Source organism: Elephas maximus, chromosome 4, assembly GCF_024166365.1.
Source record: "Elephas maximus indicus isolate mEleMax1 chromosome 4, mEleMax1 primary haplotype, whole genome shotgun sequence".
NCBI classification, from domain to species: domain Eukaryota; kingdom Metazoa; phylum Chordata; class Mammalia; order Proboscidea; family Elephantidae; genus Elephas; species Elephas maximus.
In genome coordinates, this window is record NC_064822.1 from 39,912,662 (window position 1) to 39,926,053 (window position 13,392).

General features: G+C 39.3%; 1 protein-coding gene across 1 annotated transcript in view; it reads left to right on the plus strand.

The window, feature by feature from the left end:
* The window catches only part of CUBN (cubilin), a 341,241-nt gene that overhangs the window by 175,226 nt on the left and 152,623 nt on the right, over window positions 1-13,392 (plus strand). Inside the window, exons 29-31 of the mRNA XM_049881914.1 lie at window positions 2,368-2,549; window positions 8,158-8,332; window positions 9,675-9,844. Of these exons, the coding sequence (XP_049737871.1) occupies window positions 2,368-2,549; window positions 8,158-8,332; window positions 9,675-9,844 (527 nt within the window). The remainder of the gene's footprint in view (window positions 1-2,367; window positions 2,550-8,157; window positions 8,333-9,674; window positions 9,845-13,392) is intronic.

Genomic DNA, 13,392 nt, shown 5'->3' on the forward strand with positions numbered 1-13,392 from the left:
CTGGGAAAATCTGCTGTGAAGAACCTTTTCAAAGTGTTGAAGAGCAAAGATGTCACTCTGAAGACTAAGGTGTGCCTGACCCAAGCCATGGTATTTTCAATAGCGTCATATGCATGTGAAAGCTGGACAATGAATAAGGAAGACCGAAGAAGAGTTGATGCCTTCGAATTGTGGTGTTGGCGAAGAATATTGAATATACCATGGACTGCCAAAAGAACGAACAAATCTGTCTTAGAAGTACAACCAGAATGCTCCTTAGAAGCAAGGATGGCGAGACTGTGTCTTACATACTTTGGACATGTTGTCAGGAGGGATGAGTCCCTGGAGAAGGACATCATGCTTGGCAGAGTACAGGGCCAGCGGAAAAGAGGAAGACCCTCAATGAGGTGGATTGACGCAGTGGCTGCAACAATGACCTCAAGCATAACAACAATTGTAAGGATGGCACAGGACTGGGCAGTGTTTCTTTCTGTTGTGCATAAGTCCGCTATGAGTTGGAACCGACTCAACGGCACCTGACAACAACAACAACAACATATTTTTCCTTTGGGATCAATTTGGTGGAACGTGTATATTTTTACTTTTTTTTTCTTACATATTTGCTGGATTTTTAAAAATTAGATATAAGTTCCCGGGTCAGGACTTATCATTTACTTTCTTAAAAAATAGAATTTATTTTTTAGAGTAGTTTTAAGCTTACAAAAAAATTGCACAGAACATACTAAGAGTTTCCATATACCCCCCCTTCACCTGCATACTGTTTCTCCTATTATAGCATCTTGCATTAATGTGATACGTTTGTTACAACTGTTAAACCAGTATCAATACATTATTACTAACTAAAGTCCCTAAAACATTAGAGGCCACTCTTTGTGTTGTGAAGTTCTGTGGATTTTGACAAATGCATAATGCCCTGTTTCCACCATTATGGTACTATGGAGAATAGTTTCATTGCTCTAAAAATGTCCCAGGCTCCACCTATTTATTCCTCCCACCCCAACTCCTGGTAACCACTGATCTTTTTACTATTTCTATAGTTTTGCCTTTTCCAAAATGTCATATAGTTGGGATCATATGGCACATAGTATTTTTCAAGCTGGCTTCTGTAACTTAACAATATGCATTTAAGGCTCCTCCCTGACCTTTCGTGACTTTGTAGCTCATTTTGCTGGGTAATACTCCATTCTGTGAATGTACCACCATTTGTTTATTCATTCACCTAATGAAGAACATCTTGGTTACTTCTAGTTTTAGGTAATTTTGAATAAAGCTGCTATAAACAGCTTTTTGTAGGCAGTTCCTTTGTGTGGAGATGAATTTTCAACTTTTGGGTAAATAACTAAGAGCACAGTTGCTGGGTCATATGGTAAACATATGTTTAACTTTGCAAGAAATTGCCAAACTGTCTTCCAAAATGATTGTTCCATTATGCATTCCACTAGCAATGAGTTTAAGTTCCTGTTGCTCCACATTCTCGTTGGCATTTGATGTTGTCAGGGTTTTGGATTTTAGCCTTTTTAATTGGTGTATAGTGATAGTTCACTGCTGTTGTAATTTTCAGTTCCCATCGACACATGATGTTGAGCATCTTTTCGTATGATTATTTGACATCCCTATATCTTCTTTGGTGAAGTGTCTGTTCAGACCTTTTGCCCATTTTGCAATTAGATAGTTTGTTTTCCTATTATGGAGTTTTAAGAGTTCTTTGTCTATTTTGGTTATAGGTCTTTATCAGATATGTGCTTTTCAAAGATTTTCTTCTATTCTGTAGCTTGCCTTTTCATTCTCTTAACAGTGTCTTTCACAGAGTAGATGTTTTTTTTTAATTTTAATGAAGTCTCACTTATCAATATTTTTTCTTTCATGGATTATGCTTTTGGCCAGATCTTTTTTTTGTACAGCCATTAGTACAAAGCTAATGATTTTTGAGCACTTAGAATTCTAGTCATTAATATGAAGGTGATTTAGAAATAATGTATCCCAAACTTGTAGTCCTATATATAAGAAAACTGAAGACCCAGGGATGTGGAGATTAACTCTCCAACACTGCTCACATTATCCAGACTTCTTACTGAAATATAATGAAGAAAATATAAAAATTATAATGACATTTTGAAAGGAATTTATGAGAGACTTGATGAAATGAGAATAACTGAGGATTACTGTACCAAACAATGTAATCGATGCTTTTTGAAAAAAGTTGTAGCCATGATTTATAACTATATAATTATGACTACTAGAATTTTATGATTTTTCTCCTAAATTAACTGTTGGTATTTTCTGTTGCCTTTTTATTAGTTAAATATTTGAATTTTTTTCAGTTGCTGATGCCTACTTTAAATTGACAGAGCCTTGCTCTTTTAACAGGTTGTGGTGGGGAGCTGTCTGGCGACATAGGTTCCTTCAGCAGCCCAGGGTATCCCAACAGGTACCCACCCAACAAGGAGTGTATCTGGTATATTAAGACAGCCCCTGGGACTAGCATTCAGCTCACCATCCATGACTTTGACGTGGAGTATCATGCAAGCTGCAACTATGACTCCCTGGAGGTAAGAATTTAGACTGTTTTTCTTTGGCACATTCTAAGATTTGGGGTAGAATGGGAAATCACTGTGCAAACATTTCTAAATCTTTTCCCGTATCCAACACTGTTCTATTCATACTATTAGATAAAAGCCTTTCATGAATAACATGTTTGCAGGAATATGGGGTTAATGTCTTAATTAGGTAGTGATCCCAGGAAGCAAGAACGAGAGAACTGGGTGAGTGAAAGAGTGAAAGAGCCAATAAAGGGTGCCCCTATGATTAACTGGGGCTCTATCCTGCTGGAACCCTCCAAGAGCCAACACGGACTGCTTCTCAGAATTGTCCCTCTGAAGGACCTGCCACTGAAGCATTGGTCCCCCAACTCCTATTCCTGTTGGTAGAGGATTGCCCCATTCTTCCTTAGAAAAAAATATTTGTGTGGCAGAGTGCAGAGAGTAGGTGGGTGCTTGAGGTGGGACACTGGCAGCAAGCACAAGAACTGCCCACCACACGGGCAGCTGAGATCTGAGGTGGGTTGACCCAGTGTGGGGCACAAAAAACTCTACTCCAGATGGCTATTTTCTTACGTTAAAAAGTGTCAGGCATTTGAGGATAAGGATAGTTTTTCAACACTCCTGCCAAAAATTAAGATAACCTTTTTGAGAATCTTAGGCCCCAAAGCTTATTATAATCAGCTTATTATTGCAGGAATCTAGTCATTAAACAAACAAACAAACAAACAAAAACCCTTGCCTTCAGGTGGATTCCGACTCATAAGCAACCCTGTAGGACAAAGTAGAATTGCCCCATACGGTTTCCAAGGCTGTAATCTTTACAGAAGCAGATTGTCACATCTTTCTCCTGCGGAGCAGCTGGTGGGTTCAAACTGTTAACCTTTCAGTAAGCAGCCAAGTGCTTTAACCACTGCACCACCAGGGCTCCTATCTAGTCATTAGAGTGGTGCAGATGGTTACGTGCTCGCTGCCAACTGAAAGAATGGCAGTTTGAACCCAACCAACCACTCCACAGGAGAAAAGCCTGGTGATCTGCTTCCATAAAGAACTATGGTGAAATTCTACTCCGTCACATGGGGTTGCCATAAGCTGAAATCGCCTTGACAGCACCCAACAACAATAACAATGTCATTAGGGTATATGTACATAAACTTTGAACTGTCTGCAAAACCTAATGACTTCCAAGTGCACATAAAAATCCTTTTACTTCCGCTATTGGGACTGTTCATAGACTCATAGGGTCCCTATAAGTTGGATTCTTGACTCTAAGGCAGCGGGTTTTTTTTTTTTTTTAGAACATATCATGGCAAGTGTTCTATATCTAGTAGAATTTAAACTCCATGAGGGTTGGGTGTTTGGATGTTTTCTTCTCCTTCTCTCTCTTCTTTTTCTTTTTCTCCTACTTCCTCCTCTTCCCTTCTTCTTCTCCCCATTTTCCTTCTGTTTTTTTAACTGCTATATCCCTAGTCCCAGAGCACTATGCAGTTTACTGGGCAGAGAATAGTAAACACTCACAATATATTTATGGAATGAATGAAAGCAACCAAATCTCTGACTGAACACATCAGAATAACTCACATCCATGGTTATTTAGGAAGGAATTTTTACATCTGTTTTCTGCGTTTGAATGCTAAATAACCCTGTGAGATAAGAGGAGATTTTTGTCCCCATTTTACAGTTGTCAAAACTGAGGCTGAGAAAGATTAATGGGCTTTTCCATGACCACATGGATAGTAAGTGGAAGAGCTAAGAACTGAACCTGCTCACTATTCAACATTTCATATAATCCACCACAAAACCATAGATAAGTGCAATGTGCAGGATAGTGAAATGAGTGGCATATATTTTATGGGTAACTTTAACACTTAAAAACTTTATTAAATCACAAAATAAGTTATTTCTTTAAAAAATGAAGTTCCGCTATCATCCCCTCATGGAGTGAATGCAGTCACTAGGAATTAGTTTTACTAGCTCAGGTCTCTTTAAAGGAGTCGTACAGAGCTGATATCCTTGGGTCAAAACCCATCCCAGTCTGCATGTAAGGACTTTTGCCAAGTCATCTCAGAGGACCAGCAAGTTTTTTTTAAAACAGGAAAAAACAAGATGTCTCCAGTATTCACACTTACAGTGTGAAGTAGGAATGACACTCACATGTGGACTAGTCAGAGGGCCCCCTTGCAAGCAACGGTTTTTCATGATTGCATAAAACCACCATAACGCTTACAAAGGGCTGGCAGTAGATTTTCTGCAGCAATGTGCAATGTTCTGAGCCCTTCATTTTCATATTCCAAAGTACGTGTGATTGTTGCCCACTTGGCAAAATGTAAATGGATTCATTGTGCTTTGAGTTGTGTCACACCCATTACGTGAGAAAGCAAAGACTGGGTCTGTTCCCTGAAAGCACCCTTGGGTACAGAGGGACAAAATCAGGGACTCCAGGCAGCAGCATTCAGGGGAGTGTCCTGTGCCTGCACAGAAATGGCTGAGGGGAGAGGCTGCAGCCTGCTCAGGCTTTTATTAGGACAAGTTGACACTGCAGTAGCCTCCCACAAAAGCAGGGCTTGAGAGAATGTTTTGAGGTCCTTAATCAAATGTTTGGGGGAAGGTATTTTTTTTTTTCTTACTTTTTGCTTAGAAGTCTTGCTTCAACTACTTTGACTCCGCAAATGTTCAACTCAGGTGGAAAGCGCTGTGATACATTTGGACTGATAGTGATAAAATGATTTTTTTTTTTCCATCACTCAGACCTTAGAGGTTGATAATGTGTTAGCAGTGGACTTTGAAATTTGTTACCCTGGGGGATGTGTGGTCTAGAAACATCGCTGACTCTCTTGACTCATTTGTGTTCAGCCTGCACGTTTTTTTTTTCATATTCTGTTGAGTGCAGCTGAGTAAGACCTTATTGTCACCAGGCATAAGGCTTTACCTGGGTTTCACCAAGTTTAACCAGGAGTTTTTTTCCCCTCAAAAATCAGTGTCCAGAAAATGGCCGGTTGCATAAAGCAACAGTGCTTGGTTACTCATAAGCCTGGAATGCTGACTTGATTGTAACAATAAATGGAGCTAACAGAGCAGAAAGAAATGTTCAAAACAAATTAAAACCATAGGCTTTGAAATGTTCTCTACCCTGAGCAGTCACTAAAATCACATTTTTTTTTAATCTCTGATCATCAGTCCAGATCTTTCTCTCCTACACTTTAGTCATATGCTACAGTCGAATGAAACACACCCTGAAATTCTTTCCAACTTTTTAAGAGTCATGTGGAAGCCAAAAGCACCATTCTATTGTTTTTGTCATGGAAACACTCTGGTTGGTTTTGCTTCGGTCTGTGAATGCTCTATAGAGAACAGCCTGAACAGGCATAAAGCAGAAAAGGAAATCCACGCCTTGGTGCAATAAACCGAGACAATTGCTTAGTTCGGGCACTTTGCTCGGTCTGGTCTCTCGGCAATGGTCGTTTATGTGGGCAGCCCAGTAAGAGGGGAAGCAAAGAATGTTAAAAATGGCAGCATTTGTTCTCCAGGAGGTTTCTAGGCCCAGCCAACTCGTACCCATTATGTCTGTGATCTCAAGGGATCCCATGAGCAAGGAAAACAAAGAATATTTTGCCAACGTGTGAGTTTTCATTGTTAGAACTAAACCCTCGCGTGCAATGTTCTCTCCAAATATGTGCTGTTTGTTGGGCTTAGATGATTAGAAGCACAGGCTGTCAGTTTAAGGCTGGGGTGCTGCTCCAGGGCTATCATGGAAATGTGAAAGAACACAAAACAAAAGTGAGGAAGGCTCCTTGCCGTCTTCATCTTCTTTCCCCATTTGCATATGTGTACGTGTAGAAGGCCACACAGGGCTCTTCCTAAAGTCCTGTGTTTGATGGGACTTGGGAGGCCACACAAACATCAGCTCCTCCTAATGAAAACCAGCCCCAAGCAGTCAGCCTGCTTCATTCCTTTGCAATTACAGTCCTTGCGCTCAGCCCTCTGTGGAACAGCAGTTTCATTCATTTTGGCCTTTCCCTCATAGCTGGGGGGAATTAATCAGACAAAGAAATCATTATAGATTCAAATCACATACTCCTCACCAAAAGTAGGCTTCTTGTTCTGTTTTGCTCTCCCCAGAGAACACTTGAGTGATTCCCTTATCGGTCAGCTTGACAGAGGACGGGCAAGGGTGAGGGTGCCTGAGGAATGCGGAGAGAGTGACATAGAGGTGGGAAGCGGGCACAGGTTGGAGAGGTGGGAGGGTGCTGGCCCTGTGCACAAACCTCACCTGCAGCTGCTTCTCCTGGTTCTGGCCCGTTATGTGCAAGGGGACAGGTTGTGAAGGATGCAGATAGCAGATAGTCTCTTCTGTAAGTTCAAGTTTGACAAGAGCTCTTCTGTTTATTTCTACCCCTAACTTTTACCACACTCATTCTCTCTCTCTCTCTCATACACACAGACACACACGCACACACACACGCACATATGTACACTATATAAGCAGGGCCCAGGGGAGACTGAGGAACCTGTGTGTGAGGTATCCTGGAGGCCTGGGCTGGGCTGAGCTTGCCTGCAGGATGCTGTATATGAATGAGACCATGGGGACACTTACTAGGAGGAATGTGTCACTGAGGCTATGGACCCCAATCAAGATAGTTGTAATTTGGGGGAGCCATTTTTTTTTTTTTTTTTTAGGAGGCCTGACGCCAAGTGAGATGGATCTAGAGGGAGCCATCCAGATTGTGGGTCACAGTGTGGGGTCATTCCTGAGTAGCAGTTTGGTGATATTGGTCAGGTTCCTGGGAGTGGACATGATGACAGTAGGTATAGGGAGTATCTGTAGGAGTCCCTTCTTGGGGATATTCCAAAACACACTTATAGTTGTTATTTCTACTATCTCTGAAGAAGCTTAAAGACTAATTTTATAAAATATTCAGGCTTCAGAGTAGGTGGAAAATCCTAACAATATAACTGGGAGATGAATAGTCTTCAGTGAAAACTTTTATAAATAAAGTGTCTTTATGTTAACGTTGTTTGTGTATGCTATAAACCAAACCCGTTACTGTCGAAGTCAATTCCGACTCCTAGCAACACTATAGAACAGAGTAGAATTTCCCCATAGGGTTTCCAAGGCTGTAATCTTTACAGAAGCAGACTGCTACATTTTTCCTCCACAGAGTGGCTGGTGGGTTCAAACCACAGACCTTTCGGTTAGCAGTCGAGTGCTTAACCACTGCACCACCAGGGCTCCTCCATATGTGCTATAGAAATTAGAAAATCAGACTTGATACTGTATTTTCTCTACAGTCTCTGCCAAAGAAAGCGGGAAATCCCCTAAAGACAGAAAAAAGAGGAAAGGTTTTGAAACAGTTTACTCAGTTCAGCTCTATAATTCTAAATGATGAATGAAACAAGCAGGCATTTCTTGGACGGTTGACTTATGTGTTCCTAAGACAGAGGAGTGCCCTTAAAAAGTGCAGCTCGAGTTTACAGTTCATTCCCACCTGGTGAAGGTGAGGTTGTAATATCTAATCATAATAGAATCCAAGAGCTGGAGGTAAAAGGGAGCCAGGGGAAGAGTTGTAATTGCTTAAATATATCCCTTAACTTGAGCCCTTTTTTCTATACTCTATCTTAGGTCTATGGAGGTCCCGATTTCCACTCTCCCAGAATAGCCCAGCTGTGTGCCCAAAGATCATCTGAAAACCCTATGCAGGTCTCCAGCACAGGAAATGAGCTAGCAATACGATTTAAGACTGATAGCTCCATAAACGGCAGAGGCTTCAATGTCTCATGGCAAGCGGTCCCTGGAGGTAAGTGAACCAAGAAAAGACCCCAAAGTGCTTAAACTGAGCCCTTGTCACAAGTTCATCAAATGACTGGAGAGAGGTATGATGAAGGCGATGTCTTGACAACTTCGTGACTTCCCAGATGGTGACTACTGCTTTGGCATATAATCTTCCCTTAAAAAAATTATGATAGAGTTTAACTTCTTAAAAGTCAATGCATATGTGAAAACTAGACTATGCAAGTCCAAGGTGAGTATGGACGCACAGTGGTTGGCTTGACTTATTTAGTCTCCAAGGGACTTGGGCCTACTCACCAGCCTGAGATTGGTGCATCAGCAAACTGGTAAATTACCCCACGCCTTAGTATAGATGCCTGGATTCTTGGCAAATGCCAGAAAGGAAAACGTTGGATTTGTGAATTCCAAGAAATTACTGTGTGTTATATAGTGACTTTCTGCCCAAGGTTTTAGGCAGTCTATATAAATTTGCTGGTACAGATGCTTATACGACAAGCTATGGCACAAAATATTTTAGTGGGTAACCTATACAACTACTAAAAATAGCCATATTTGTTGACTGTTTACTATAAGCCAGACATTTTTCTATTTTATAAGAATTATTTCATTTAATCCTGCCAAGAAAGTACATTTCATATCCTCATTTTACTAATGATGAAACTTAAATTTAGAGAAGTTAGTGACTTGCTCAAAGTCGTACAGCTAAGCAGAGATGTGAACCCAGGCCATCAGATGGCCCCACTTCTTCTACTGTAAGATAATATAGTGTGTTAGATCTCTCCTAAAGTTAGAAATGCATGAATTTAATCAGAAAAAAAAAAATTTAGTGTTTAGATTATCCAGAAATTGTTCTTTATTATTAGAAAATAATACTGAATTTTTTCCATTATTGGTTGATATCTGTCTATCTGTCTGCCTACATTGCACATGCAGACAGACTGTGCCTCAGACGTGCAGACAGACTGTGCCTCAGACGTCTAGACAGCAATAAAACTGCTAAGAATGAAGATTTCACCCAGTGGTACCAACCACTCCATGGGTGTTACGTTTATCCAGTATTATCGAGCCACACACTGAGACACATACACAGTGTTGGCAAAGAGAAAGCCATTATTATTAATCATGGAAAGCAAATGGTAAACAATAGGAACAGATTACTTATGGTGAAATGGTCCTGTAGTTACTTAATCATTGCACCATCAGAGCTCTCTTAAGATGTTTAGTATAGACTAAATAAACCTGGTGGGTAAGAAAGAAAAAACAAAAAAATTGGTCTATGGTAATAGGAAATGGTGTAGAGTTTTATATGTCAGAGAGTCCTCTCATTTTTGAATGTTTCTCATTCATAGGTTGTGGTGGAATTTTCAAGACTCCCAGTGGAGAGATTCATTCTCCAAATTACCCAAGTCCTTACAGAAGTAACACTGAGTGTTCCTGGGTCATTCAGGTTGAAAGAAATTACCGTGTTCTCTTGAACTTCACAGACATTGATCTTGAACCTCAGGACTCTTGTATTACGGTAAGTGACAAAAACTTCAAGCTTTGTCTCCAGTCATAGCTGGGTCAAAGCACTGCCATATGGAGCTCATTTAGTGTATGTATTAGTTTTGGATCTTTTCAATGTCGAGTAATAGAATACCCAACTATTTGTAACTTAAACCATAAGGACATTTAGGTGGGATCTATCAACAAATCAGGAGGTAGATAATTTTAGGATTTGTTTAACAACTCAGTTTCTGCTCAATTATCCTTAGTTGTCGGATCTTCATTTTGTATTTGTTATATCATGGTCAAAAAATATCTGTAGAAGTTTTAAACATCCTGTCTGAGTTCAAATCTAGAGAAAGGGAGAAAGAATAGTGTCAGCTGTTTCTGTTTTTTTTTCTGTAATCAGAAAGTCAACATTTTCACAGAAGCCCCCTCCTGCCTTATATATCACTGCCAAGGGAGATTGGAAAGTATCTGGCAGGGTGAAACAGGTTTATCATAGATCAGTTGTTATTCAGCCTCTGTCTCACAGGGTTCTACTTTTGTTGAGGTCAGCTTATCTCTGTCTGCTACTTGCTCAAATAGTGTTTGATAGAAAAGAACAGGTTGGGTGATGGTAGTGGAGGAGAAGGTATATGACTATTAGTTGGTCCAAAACAAAAACCAGACCCACTGCCATCAAGTCAATTCTGACTTACAGTGACTTTATAAGACAGGGTAGAATAGCTCCACAGGGTTTACAAGGCCATAATCTTTACAGAAGCAGATTGCCACATCTTTCTCCCATGGAGCAGCTGATGGATTTGAAATGCAAACCTTGCGGGTTAACAGCCAAATATTTAACTACTGTGCCACCAGGGCTCCTTCATTAGTTAGTGAGATGACAAAACGTTTCTGCTACTCCTATCCATTCTTACCTGAAACTAATACTTTGTGCTTCATGTAAGTGAATGATATTTTATTTTGAGGTTTTCTTTTTCTTTTTGATTTACATTGCTTGGTTACCCGATTTTCTAAAAAAGGTTTTCCACCTTTCACATTGTATTTATAAGCATTTTATCCAAATATAAGTTAGATTCTCTTGGTTAATGGATCTTTTTATTTTAATTTCCTGAAAGTATCCTACACGAACTCCAACTGGCTAGTTTCTTTCAAATTTGACTCAAGAAAACTCAAAAGTTTCTACAGTATTCTACTCTAATGGTATGATTTCAAGTATTATTTTACAATATTAGATCATGAGTCACTTAAAATGTCAGTTCATTTATGACTGCATATTAACCTTCTAAATGAGTCTTCAGAGTTTAAGTAGACAAAGTACTATACAAACTGTAAGATTTTCCATAATATTAACTTGGATCAACTCTACTAATGAAGAAAACTAAAAAAATTTGAATGGCTTTTAAAAAATAGAACTCACAAGGTAATGTGGCATTTTGGAGCCAAGAACAGAGAGATGTGAGCCTAGCACTGGGGACTACTTTTGTTATAGGGTTTGCTAATCCAGAAAACAGCACATCTGTGAGTTCTCAGGACAAAGAAGACCCAAGTTTGAGGGTGAGAATTATGGTAAGCTAGCCCATATCCTGGTAAAATGAAAGTAAAACAGCCTTCGGAGATATTGCATTCCAGGTTTGAGTCACTGCCTGTCCCCACAAAATCTCAAGTCTTGGAATCATGAGAGGGGATCCTGTATTGCTAATGCTTCCAGGCATCTGGAATATGGCACAAAAAAAAAAAAAAGGGCAATTTAAAACCTTCTTTGAAGGGAGATAAAATTATCTTAGACTTCATTTCTACCAATAATCTTTCATATGCAATAGCCAGCACACAATCAAAGATATTTAGGTACAAGATGATTCAATATAACATGAATAACATACATAAACAACACAAAATGGAAACAAACTCACTAATATGACAGATCAGATACTAAAATTACCAGGCACAGGTTGTTAAATAATGATGATTACCAAACTCATGGAGATAAAAGTCAAACTTAAAACATAAAACTTTCAGCAAGGGACTGCCAAATATAAAAAGTGACCTAGCAAATATGAAAAAGAACCAACTAATAATTTTAGAACTGATAAAGACAATAGCCAAATTAAAGACCTCAGTTGAAGCATTTATTAGCAAATTAGACAGATTAGACAGAGCTGAAGAGAGAAATAGTGAACTGGAAAATAGGTCAAAAGAATCTATGCAGAATAAAGCATGGATAACTAAAAAGATGAATAATACACAAGAGGGTAAGATGCATATAGGATTCATAGAAAAGGTATAACATATATTTATTTCAAGTTCCAGAAAGAAAGGAGAGAGACAAAGTAGAAACAATATTTGAAGACATGAAGAAATTTTCCAAAACTGATGAAAGATGTCAATTTACAGAAACAAGAATCCCAAAAAAGAAAAACAGCCAAGCAGAATAAATAAAAAAGGCATCCTCATCAAAAAGAACTAAGGAAAAAACAGTGTTAAAATCAGTAAAAGGAGTGTGTGGGTAGGTAGGTAACAGATTATCTTTTAAGAAGTGACAGACCGCTAACTTTATAACAGTGACAATTGGAAACAAAAAGACAATGGAATAATATCTTTAGTATAAAGAAAATAACTACCAACCAGGGACTTATTCTTTCCTAAAATAGCCTTTAAGAATGAAGGTAAAATAAAGCCTTGATGCAGAAGAAAGGCCTTCAAAAGAAGTATGAATGGGCCAGAGACAAATTGCCTATCTCACATTTTTGTCTATAGTGGGCATTTCTGCACCATTTACCCTTTCTCCCAGTTTTTATGATGCCAGGTATAGTTTATTCTCTTATACAAAGTCCAAAATCCGTACAATTCAACATACAATAGGATGTGAGCACAGCAAAGACTAGGTCAAAAGGTGCAACCAGCATGGCTGTGTTTTTTCCCTGCTGTGATCATGAGGAGGTTTTTCCACCTACATGGGACATAAATACACATGTAAGTTTTCTGTTAATCACTGTTCTATCTCAGCATGCAGCTGGGCTTGGATTAGCAAAATACAGCAGGAGGGAAGAGACAGGAAGGAAGTGGAAACTCAGATATGATATTTCATAGGCAGAGAGGTGGGAAGATAAAGCCAAACATGGATTCTAGCAAATATGGCAGAATACAGCACATTATAGTTCAAACCATTTGTCAGAATCAGAGAATCCGCGTGAAGTAGTTGGAGTATCCTAGTCAGTGGGCAGGTGGGACATTCAGAAGCAATGCCTTTAAGCACTTGAGTGAATTACACGAGCAGTGTGAGTCAACGTGGTAGTTAAGTCATGTAGCTCTGTGGTGTGATGGATCTGGGGCTAAGCCTGGACTCTGCCATTTTCCAGCTGTGTTGCTTGGAAGAGAGTTAATCTTTCTGTTTCGGTTTACTCAACTGTGAAATATGGGTAATAGTAGTACCTGTGTCAAATTTGTTCTTGGGATATTTGAGACGATGTAGATGAGCTGCTTATCATACAGAAAGTTTTCAGTTGATGCTAGCCATAATCATACTGAGGTTAATGGTGAGTGCCATCAAAAAGGTATGTTCAATGTGCAATGGAAGAA